At 37.0% G+C, this 12,270-nt stretch overlaps 1 protein-coding gene across 1 annotated transcript in view; it reads left to right on the top strand.

The window, feature by feature from the left end:
- Positions 1 to 5,818: 5,818 nt before the first annotated feature.
- LOC125672297 (pancreatic triacylglycerol lipase-like) overlaps positions 5,819 to 12,270 on the top strand; it is a 9,240-nt gene continuing 2,788 nt past the window's right edge. The window contains exons 1-5 of the mRNA XM_048908514.2: positions 5,819 to 5,924; positions 8,647 to 8,942; positions 9,084 to 9,315; positions 9,470 to 9,586; positions 10,077 to 10,199. Coding sequence (XP_048764471.2) covers positions 5,876 to 5,924; positions 8,647 to 8,942; positions 9,084 to 9,315; positions 9,470 to 9,586; positions 10,077 to 10,199 — 817 coding nt within the window. The 5' untranslated portion in view covers positions 5,819 to 5,875. The remainder of the gene's footprint in view (positions 5,925 to 8,646; positions 8,943 to 9,083; positions 9,316 to 9,469; positions 9,587 to 10,076; positions 10,200 to 12,270) is intronic.

Below are 12,270 nucleotides of genomic sequence, written 5' to 3'. Positions count from 1 at the left end.
TAAAATATTGCTATAATTAGTCATTATTTCAGTATCTGTAACTTTATCAAACCAATATATAGGTAAATGACACTGCTGAAATTTTAATGGCTAGCATGGGAGCACTTGTAGCAGACATCATTCGGCTGGGATTTGCTCCTGTTTTCTGCACGAAATGGCTGAGAAAAAGGGCTGCTACTTACTTGTTGCAGGCAGCATACTCAGCTTCAACAGAAGGGACACGTTAGTTGTAAGTTTTCTGGTATGGTCAGCACCGAGACGTCCAACCTGTCACGGTAGCTCAGTGGTAGAGTGGTCGCTTCGTAACTTGGAGAATGTGAGTTCGAATCCCGCTCGTGCCATGGCCGCGTCAAACCTAGGACGTAAACATAGGTAGTGATTGCTCCTTCGCCATTCGCTCGGCATTTATAAGTAAATATCACGGGTCTTTCGGATATGACCTTAAAAGCGGAGGTCCAGTGTCGCGACAGGCTTTGGAACGTTAAAGAACCTTCAGTGCTACGGCCCTGAGCGCTAAGCATAGGTCTAAATTTGTGGTACTTCACCTTCAGCTGGTGACGTCTAATATGAGTGAAATACTCTCGACGGAACGTTAAACAACCAACCAACAACCGAGACTCCTTAGCCTATATGGCACTCCGGATGGCCCGATTCACGGCGCTCCTAATTTTCTTTTCATCGTCGGAGTTTTCAGCGATGTTGTTACATTAGTAACGCATGATGCAAAAGTTTTCCTCTTTTTTTCGTGGAATACCTCCATCCAACGAAAAAATAATGAATTCATTGAGTTGAATTAACGAGTTATTCTTGGACTTCATTCTATGTCATTTCGAGATGGGCGTAGTAAATTGTGAATACACAACTTTTAAAAAAACCTAAATCCGTTAGGCCTAATGGCGACTTCCACGAACTGTTGAGCAAACGGGTTTCTTGTGGACTGAAGAATATAGTTTTGAAAGGATGAGTTAGAGATACATGTAAGACCTGTTGAGAGAAAATTGCTGGAATTTTGTTGAGTGGAACTGGAATTAAGTGCAAAGTTCGATGTCGGTACTAACGGAAAGCGTGGGACACGTGCATAATCATGTGGGATGCCAGGTAGGGTTCTCTTGAGTGTTGTCACGGCTTCCAGGTGGACAAATGAGTGTTACAGAGGGTTTTTCGAGTTTTATCAGTGAATTTCTAAGGCGACAGCTGTTGTAACGTCGTACGGAAGCCTCGTTTCGTTACCCACTCATAAACATATTATGCCGGAGTTCGAAACCATAGTCGTTAAGGGCTACGATATTGCAGTATCTCTGTGGCAGTGTATCTGGTATTTGGGTTCGTGACATGAAGGAAGTTGTCGCAGGGTGCAAAATGAACTATTGTCATCCCCGGTTGAATACATTTAACTCTCAGCATGGAATTGCAGAAGCAGACGTGTGTTGCTATATTGGGGGGGGGGGGGGTCCTCAAATAGCCATGTTTATTCCATTTTGCATAATTAAGTATTATATATATTTGATATTTGTTTTTGTTTAATAAATTTATATAGATCGATAGAATTGTTTAGTTTTTCTTTTCAGGATTCCCTAATCTATATATAAATACGAAGCATCCAGAGGAATCTCCAACATTCCAATAGAAAGTAGGTAGTTCCGGCCATTTATTTTTTTTTCGTTGGATACGATATTCCAATAATTTTTCAACCAATGAAAAAGGGTGTAACATGTAAAATTAAATGATGCTGAGAGGAAAAATAGCAGTCGACTCGATTTAACGATAAGCAAAAGTGTTAAAACTAGAGTACAGGTTTCCAGGAGTGCCAAGAATACCCTATCGAATTCATCCTCGTGCCTTTTCCCATGGGGAAAGCTTAAAGATGCAGATTGCAATCTAGGAATTCTATTCTATAGTTCTCGCTCTAGAAATTTGAGACTCAGGTTTACAAAATAGGACAATCCTCTGTTTTGGTAACCTGTCTGTTGTCCATATTATCAAGAAACAGTCGAACAAAGACTTTAATGGTCTTGGTCCACAGACTCGTCTTAGTATGTCTCTGTAAAAATACCATACTCAAAGCAAAACATATCCCTGGTAAACGAAACATAAATGCAGACAGACTCTATATTCAATTTCAGACAGTCAGGTTCCAAGCTTCATATTTGGAGCAGGATCTCACTCTTAGATGTATATTGTTTAACGTCCCTCTCGAGAATCTTTCACTCATATGGAGACGGCACCATTACCGGTGAAGGGCTGCAAAATGTACGGCCTTTAAGCAGGGAGGGATCTTTATCGTACCACACCTGCTGTGACACGGGACCTCGGTTTTTGCGGTCTCACCCATTTAGTCGCCTCTTACGACAAGCAAGGGGTACTGATGACCTATTCTAACCTGAATCCCCACGGAATACTCACTCTTAGAACATCTTTTGCATATTCAACTCCAACAATAGTTGATATCCTGGCAACTTTCTTAACAACAGCATTTCGATCTGCATATATATCGTCCTAGGACTTAATCCTGCATTACAAATCATCTGCTCCTACTTCATACAACATTTATTTCTACCCAAACTTAGTGCTAGCAATATATCATCACACACTTCTGCTGTAGGTAATTTTCATAAATTGCTTAGTATGTCAGATCCTTAACAAGCCTTTATTGTAAAGAAACTTCTGCGTGGTTGTCACATATTGTCAAGTACCGCGCAATAACAGAAGATATTTTGGCAAAACTGATCGCTGCTTTGCTACATACAGTTTCAAAAAATGCTAACTGGATACAGTTAGATGCTTTGTTTAAATTATGATTCCATTCCGTCGTGTCCCGTGGGGATCCGGGTTAGAATATGTCCTCAGTACTCCTTGCTTGTCGTAAGAGGCGACTAAATTTGGCGGTCCTACGGATGAGACCACAAAAACCGAGGCCCCGTGTCACAGCAAGTGTAGCATGCTGCTCAAAGGGTGTTGCTAAAACGCGGAACGGAAAACATTGTATGCAACAATGTTATGAGGAGGTCAGCATTATGCAAAATGAAAAGTTTATCATGAACAAGGAAAGCAGAAATTACAGAGAGAGGGGGAAGTCATCCACAGTTTCATATCCTTCATACTAATGCATATGTATTTTAAAATCATTAACTTACCAAGAAAAATATTAATAAAGAAAATAAAAAGATTTAAAAAATCATACTGAAAACGATTAGAATTTTCAAATTGTATATCCAAAGAATAAAAGCCCCCCCCCCCTTCCACCGAAAAGAATATTGTAAAAGTAAAAATAAATTTTACAACAATTTTCCCGAAACATAACCTTCTTAAATCGAACTTGCTTTTATTCGTAATATAGTTCTTCACCTGGTACATGTATGTATTTATGTATCACATCAAATTTAAAGCGAACGAGTCCGGTGTGTATAAAATGTTTACCTCATTTGGGATGAGTTTATGTGAAAGTTCGTACATTTATACAGACATCCTGCGGATTAGTGTTGAACCCGAAGAGATAAAGCGGGAAAGAAAGATTGAAACAGAACCTATGAAAACTAAGGTGAGGTTTACGATCCATAGTATGAGATATTAACATATATGAAATATGAGATATAAAAGACTAATAGACAATTTATGCTTGAATGGAATTGAAAGGTCATCTCGTTATTAATCTAAATATTAAGATACAAGCATTTAATTTAAAAATAAACTGCTAGAAGTCCTCCCTATTTAGGATTGGAGTGCTGCGGTCACAATCTCTGTTACTTAAAAAATAATATATCAAACACAAGATGTTTATCTTGCTGAATCAATAAGCAATATACAATCAATCATTCCTTCGTCTAGGTGAAGTTTTTTTTATATATCTAAATCAGCGGTCAAATATCATTTTCTAATTTCATGGTTCCTCTCCAAAACTAGTGCAGTTAGTTCTGCATCATTACAAAAATTAAAAACAAGACAATCATTTTGTCATTGCACAGACCCTACAATGTGCTCTCTTAGAATTCTGTATCGCTATTTATCACATTTCAAACATTCCTCTGGATCCTAATTCCAGTTCGTAGGTGTAAACTCTGTTACATATTCATATGTCTCCGCTCAACTTTGTGCTGCAACAACCTCTGCTGTTCTGAATCCAAAGTTGTAAAAAGACTTTAGTTTCAGAAAAGGTTCTTCTAGATATGCCACAAGTCAGTGTTGGAGACTTTGAGCAGGTCAGTATTTAACCCCTGCATAAATTTAGGTCCTTTGTAAAACACTTAGCAAAATATTTTATCACTCTAAGCTTTTAGCAGGAAGGTAACTGTAGGCCTCTTATGACAACCAAGGGGTATGGAGAACCTATTCTAACCTGGAACCCGACGGGAATTTGTTGAGGAGAAAAGATTAGCAGGAACATGGATGTTATGAATCTGTGCACTGAGGAAAAAGATGGAGAAAAGATCCAACATCGATGTGACCAATGTCATTGTTGTACATGATACAAATATAATTACTAGACTTTAGACATTATAGAAAGTTGCTTCCTTAATAAAAATGGGACACAGAAATACATGTATTCAAATCTTGAGATCAGTCATTCAAAAAAATACTTTGATATTAAGAAGGTGCTGGAGATCCTTATTGAAAATATCTTCGTAGTCTTTGGTGATCATGTCTTTCAAAAGGTATTCAAATATTATTTTTAGCTAATTACATCGACAAGGCTTATAATAATAACAAACACCAGATAAACACGTGTTAGATTGAACCACGTGCTGCAATCACCTCAATAATGCATATGTCCATTGCCAGATTAAAAGATCCTTGAATTTGCACCAAGGATTCTACGCACAAGTACTATAAAGTTGATATTATGAAGGTGTTGGAGATCTATATTGCCAATATCGTCGTAGTCTTTAATGAACAGGTCTTCCAAAAGGTATTCAATAATCATTTTAGCCAATTACTAGATACAAGGCTTGTCGATGTAATTGGCTAAAATGTTTATTGAATACCTTTCGGAAGACCTGATCACTAAAGACTACGATCTTTTAAATAATGCAATGAACATATGTATTATTGAGGTGATTACAGCGCGTAGTTCAATTTAACACGTGTTTACCTAGTGTATTGATTCAAAAGATCCTTGAATTTACACCGAGGGAGTATGTGTTCCCTTCCTGTTTATATCTTTAAAAGTGAGAATTCAATTTGAACACACAGAGAAAACACGTAGTTATCGTCATAAAGATGAATTACTGAACTGTAAATCTTATCGATTATCATTAAAATATAATTTATTTTTATTGAAAACAAATGTCTCCCCAGCTCCCGAATCGAAAGTCCTCTAGGTTACAAAGTCCTCCAAGTTACATCCCCTCTCCTTACTGTACAGTATTATTCTGTTTATATTTATAATAAAAGATGTCATATTACAATTCCCATGTGTTTCCTTAGACATAATGTACAATGTTTAAAATGTTAGAGATCGATTTGATGCTTTGCATAACAAGATGTGTTTGTGAAACACAAATGCCCCCGATAATGGCCAATTCCGAAGATGGCCAAAGTCACAAGGGCAAATATCTTGGTACCAGTAGAAAGATCTTGTCAAAAGAAATGATCATGTACAATATGAAAGCTCTAATATTTACCATTTAGAAGTTATGACCAATGTAAAAAAAAAAATTAAAGTAGGTCAAATGTCAAGGTCAAAAGGTTCAATACCAACGGAAAGATCTTGTAACAAGGAATACTCATGTGAAATATCACAGCTCTATCTCTTACTGTTCAAAAGTTATCAGCAAGGTTAGAGTTTTCAAAAAGTAGGGTTGAGAATGATATCAGGAACTTAACCTTCAGCCCTCAGTACGAACTGTTATCTGGCACTGGTGAACAGGAACCTGCCAACATGAGTATCTGTCTTTATGTGCTGGGATTGTTCATCGCGACTACAAGAGGTTTGTGATTATAACTTTGACAAATAAGAACATTTTAAGGGTATTATTCCTCCGGAAAGAGAGATAACTAGAATAGTGATAAAATAGTATATTTTCTTTATAAACATCTATCAAATTTTGGATGGATTGGTAAGGGAACTGTAAAGTGAAATGAATATTATCAAAGAAAACTTCCATTTCAATGAACAGATAAATATTAGTCCTTAGTAATCGCAAACCAAGATTGATGTAATACCATTTTATTAGGTCACCCGAGTAAACTCAGGTGACCTTTTGCAATTGGTTTTCGTCCGTCGTCGTCCGTCGTGCGTTAACAATTGAACATTTTTAACTTCTTCTTAATAACTATCAGTCCAATTTTTTTTCAAATTTGGTATGAAGCATCATTGGGACAAGGGGACATAAATTGTAAATTTCAGGACTCCAGCACCCCTAGGGGTGGGGCAAAAACTGTCCAAAATTGACAAATTTTCAAAAATCTTCTTCTCAAGAACCACACACATGCAAGGTGAAGATAACGAACAGTGATCAATCTCATAACTCCTACAAGCAATACAAAATAGATAGTTGGGCAAACAAGGACCCCTGGACACACCAGAGGTGGGATCAGGTGCCTAGGAGGAGTAAGCATCCCCTGTTGACCGGTCACACCCGCCGTGAGCCCCATATCCTGATCAGGTAAACGGAGTATGTAAGAAAAACTAAATGCATAATAATGTAGAGCAGGAAGGCCTCTACCAAACTTGTAAATTTCATGATCCCCAGGGTAGGGGTTCTGACCCCAGGGAGGGGCCAAAGTTGGTATATAATGTTTATGTGTAAAGCACTTAAGTAACATTTTCTTTAGTTCTATTGATACTAAATTGAAAGTAAATAGATATTTAGAAAGAAGAGGTAGTCCTTTACCAAAATTGTAAATTTGATGATCCCAAGGGTAGGGGTTTTGGTATCAGGGTGGGGCCAAAATGTTCAGTTATTTAGTGTGTGAACAATAGACATTTTTAACTTCTTGATAACTATTATTCCACTTCTTTTCAAATTTGGTATGAAACATCTTTGGAACATAGATTGTAAATTTCAGGATTCCTGGGGCCTTAGGGGCAGGGAAAAAACTGCCCCAAAATGATCAATTTTCAACAATCTTCACAAGAACCACACACATGTAAGAAAAACTAAATGCGTAGTGATGTAGAGCAGGACGGCCTCTACCAAACTTGTAAATTTCATGATCGCCAGGGTAGGAGTTATGACCCCAGGAGAGGGCCTAACTTGTTATGTAGTGTTTATGTGTAAAACACTTAAATAACATTTTCTTTAGTGTTTTTGATACTAAATTGAAACTAAATGGATAGAGCAGGTAATCTTTTACCAAAATTGTAAATTTGATTTTCCCCAGAGTAAGGGTTTTGACCCCAGGGTAGGGCCAAACTTAGTATATAGTATTTATGTGTAAGTTTGCTGATACTGTATAAAATCTAAATGCATACTTAGGAATAGCAGAAAAGGATGTACAAGAAATGGTGAATTTCACAACCCTGGGTTATGACTTTAAGATTAGTCATATCTTTTGATGTTTTAATGTTAATACACCTATTATTTAAAGCCTTTTATCAGTGTATGCACTTTTGAGGGCAGTGAAGTGAAGAACACATCTTGTTTTATACTGTTGCTGAACATTAGAATTTAGCTTAGATATTTAGAACAGGATTTTTTTTTCTAGATTTCATAGCCCATGGAAGTAGTGATACTTTTTCACTAGAATTCAGGTGACCGATAAGGTCTGTGGGCGTCTTGTTATACTTATAATGATTTATGTAAAAGTAAATTTATATATTTTGCTGATTTCTTAAAAGTCATCGTAAAATGCTGACTTCCCTGCAATAATGTACGCCACTTTGATGAACTGATAACACACCTACTCAACCTATTCGGAACACCCAGAAACTCCTCTTTATCTTATGTAAAGTTCTAATATCTTCCAAATAGAATCATGAATATTCATTTTAAAATGGAAATACATCACGATTTAACTGGCCGCCATACTCTGGAACTAACATTTGTGTTGGTATGATAATATGGTTAAGTGAACTAGTGAAGATCAATTTGATATATCCTATAAAGAATACAAAACTCATAGGACAAACACGAACCCCTGGACATACTAGAGGTGGGTTCAGGTGTCTGAGAATAGTAAGCATCCCCTGTTGGCCAGTTAAATCCGCTGTTTTCACTATGACGTCATCAGGCAAACAGAGTAATCCGTACTCAATATCTCCTCTGGAAATAGTCGTGCTCTCTAGCTAAACTTGCTAACTCCCTTAATGATATACTGTACATTGGCTTATGTTTGCCTTGCCTTAATGCACTTGCAAATAGTTTTGCCCCGTTTTAAATTTGCCCAGACATAGTTCGAGTTGAAAGAGAGATAAAAGAAAAAACTGTTCCGCCCAGATTCGAATTTGCCCAATGACGGCGGCAAAAATAAAACAGAGATGAATATTTCCTTGTATACAGTACTTTAACTGTATCTATTATCCCTATAAAAAGAAAACAATGCATATGATGGTCAGCACAATGAAAACTGTGAAATTGGAAATGAACATTGGTAGGTTTAGTACTTTTCGATACCTACAGCGGCAAAAATTTGATGTTTTAGCACGTGAAAATAATATCAGAATATACGATTCGTTTGCATAATATACATTGTATTTACATTCTGTAGGGTTCCTCTTTTCCCGCCAGGTCTGTTACGACCACGTTGGCTGTTTTAGCAATGCCAGACCTTTCAACAATGCCAAAGGTTACCTACCCGAGTCACCAGACCACATCCAAACCAAATTTTTACTGTTTACCAGGCATAATCCTACACATGCGCAGATGTTGGATCCATATGATAGGTCAACAGTTTCTGGATCGAATTTTAACGGGCATCACAAAGTCGTGTTTATTACTCATGGATATCAAGACGATGGGCACTCAGCTTGGATTCAAACAATGACAGCTGCCTTCTTGAAGCAAGTATGCACAAAGAAGTCAAAAATAAGTTTTCTGTAATAGTTTCACTTGGAGTAAAGATGTGTGAAAAATCTTAAATGGGATGTAAAACAACACATTTACAAACAAAATGTTGTTTTGTGACATTCTCAACTTTTGTTGAAGGCCGACATGAATGTTATAGCAGTGGATTGGTCCAAGGGTGCAGACAACATCAACTACATACAGGCCGCAGCCAACACAAGGGTAGTTGGAGCTACCATAGCTAATCTCATTAAAGAATTACACAGCGTAGCTCATCTCCCATACAACAAAGTCCACCTAGTTGGGCATAGTCTTGGATCCCATATTTCCGGTTATGCTGGCGCCAACGCCCACGGAGTTGGACGAATCACAGGTTAGCTTTAGTCTTAAATATGCCATTTTACCTGTAATATTAGTAATTCTCTATTCAATTAAGAACACTCCCACCCCCGGATTGGAGATTGGCGTTTAGTTTGTGTTGTGTTCTGGGTCAAAATGCTAGTGAATATTATATTCTATAATTTTAGGACTAGATCCTGCAGGGCCTCTTTTTGAAAACTTTGACGCTATGGTTAGACTGGACCCTACAGATGCTACGTTCGTGGAGGCAATCCACACCGACGCTGATTCTCTGCTGGAGTTAGGTAAAACAATGACGGATGTGTTAAATCGTTATTCACTATGGTAGTTCTTAAGAGAAACACCAACGGACCACGCCGACAATTATGAATCTTCAATCGTGTGCTCTACTGCCTCATACATGTTTACAAATGTTGACAGCCAGGCTCCCCTGGCGAGCATTTTCACCTGTGAATTTCGGGAACAAGAAAGGGAGAAAATGCTATAAGCCAGACCATGATCTCCCAGTCTCTGAGTGACCTGTTTGGGGCATTATTAACTGGCATACTTAATAATGGAGGATCGTACCTGTCTGATTGCTATGCACCATTATAAAATGTTCAAGAACACAAATTTTTAATTTGGATAAATATTTTTTCTATATTATAGTACATGTATTAATTTAGCACAAGAATAAAATACAGTTGAGCTAATCCATTAAATATATTTAGATGTTTTAAATTAGTGATAATGACATTTTACTGTTCCTTTTAATAAATTCCCGTTTTATTTAAGGTTTTGGTTTAGAGAAACCGATTGCTGATGCTGACTTTTATCCCAATGGTGGCGATAAGCAACCCGGGTGTAGCAGGGAGTTGGGAAAGCATCTCTTCAGTCTCATCACTGGCAAAATAGAGCGTATGTAATACTATACATAAACTAGTAGCCACGATAAAGGATCAATATTCAGGGTAACAAAAAACCTACAGGACTGGGCTTAGCATCCATATTCGTTTTACTCTATGACTTTCGGCCAAAAAATGCAGTATGTTGTTTTTCACACATCGCAGTGCAGATGTAGGAGGAGTTTCAATAGATGTAGCATGATACATGTATTACTTGCGCATTTTAAGTTCTATAGATTCAAATGATTTTCATATTTTCCCGGTCTTAATCACGTGGGGCTACTTTCTTACTGACCAGCTGCTGTAGTTCATTGCTTTGTAACCGAGAGGTTCAATCGTGACATGGCTATGTAAAACCAAAGACGTAAACATAGGTAGTGATTGCTTCTTCGCCAAACAGTCGGCATTTAGAAGTCATTTGGATATGACAGGCATTGGTACGAATCCTGCTACGACCCTGAGTGCTAAGCAGAAATATAAATTTGTGGTACTTCACCTACAGCTGGTGACGTCTCAATACGAGTGAAAAAAATCTCGATAGGACGTCAAACAATTTGCTTATATTTTTCTTCCAATAAAACATGTCACTGATACATGATATAGAATTACATGTAATACACATATTACCCCCAGCTTCGAAATACACCTGTTCTTCAACATTTCTCCAACAACAAAACTCTTTTCCTTCTTGGAGTTGACCTCTTTCTTAAGTATAATATCAACACCAACTCGATTAAAACCAGAGGCTTTTCCCTATAAAATTTTGAAGACTGTATAAACTGAGGATGTCGTCTACTAGACCTCCAGCTGAGTCCAAGGCACACTGTCTAATCTGACTCTGAACTCCTCCAGTGAAGATGCTGCTGTAACAGACTCTGGTAGATGGTTCCACCACTATCCGACCGCCGCATGAGTTCTTAAAGACACCCTTACTTGAGTTCTTATAGACATCCTTGCTGAGTTCTTATAGATATCTTTGTTGGTGCGTGGGTGGCCTCCTCTAGTCTCCAGGCGTGTAGTACTTGACTGAATTGATGTCTACTAGGTGGTCCCTCATCTTGTATCATATCATATAAAAGTCATTTAAGTGAAAGAAATTTTTTTTTCCAGAGAAGCTATTTCGAAATATACAAATATAGTGTAGATTCCTTATTTTACGCGAGTACTTTATATCGCGAAACGACTCGTAGACGTGAAATCGCAAAATCGCGAGTGGTTTGTTAATCAATAGTTTTTACATGTAATTTAGCAATATAAAAAAAAAAGCCAGTAATCTTATTTTGCGAGTGATGCTTTTCGCAAAATTACGTGATAATAAATTCCCCGTGTATATTTAGGAATGTACAGTAGTTCCACTACATTACGTTTACGTACAGGGAATTTGCTTTAACTTAAATGCCTTTTATATAAATAATGAGCATACAGTTTTAACTAGATTATTGAAGGAAAATACACACATTTTATAAATACAAAATGTAAAAAAAAAAAAAGTTGAAAAGGCGAAAGACGTGAGGTAGATTCGAACCATGACAAACACGAACCTCGGTATGCAGTGACAGCGATGTTTGTGGTTGTTTATTCAGAAAGACAATCATCTTATGTCTGTATACAGCATGTGATTAACAAAATACAAAGATGTGGCAACAGTGATTTTGCAGATGGTGGTGGATGGAAAGTTTTAAATCAACAAGAATTGAACAAATACATGAACTAATAAATCAATTACTATTCTATTAAATGCATTTGTAAACAAAAAATCCCTAAATTTTGTAATTCTTTCATATTATTGATAGTTTGATACTTAGTTTGTATAAGTTTGAAAGTTGGGGGGGGGGGTCTGAAGCAGTACTATTTTCTAATAAATTCATTTCTCAAATCTGAATATAGAGAGGATTTCAAAACAAAATGATAATCATCTTTTAATTCATTACATATACCCATGCAGATTTCGGTATATTCAAGTGTCTAATTTTTTCTATTTTCAAAGAGTGTGCATATGCATAAATTCTTAATCTACCAATATTTTGTCTTTGTTCTATAGAAAGTTTCTATGTTACATAAAACTGAAATTAAGAAATTTATAG

The sequence above is a fragment of the Ostrea edulis genome, chromosome 4 (assembly GCF_947568905.1).
Source record: "Ostrea edulis chromosome 4, xbOstEdul1.1, whole genome shotgun sequence".
Lineage (NCBI taxonomy): Eukaryota > Metazoa > Mollusca > Bivalvia > Ostreida > Ostreidae > Ostrea > Ostrea edulis.
Note: the sequence above shows the minus strand (reverse complement) of the source record. Positions and strands in the feature narration are given on the sequence as shown.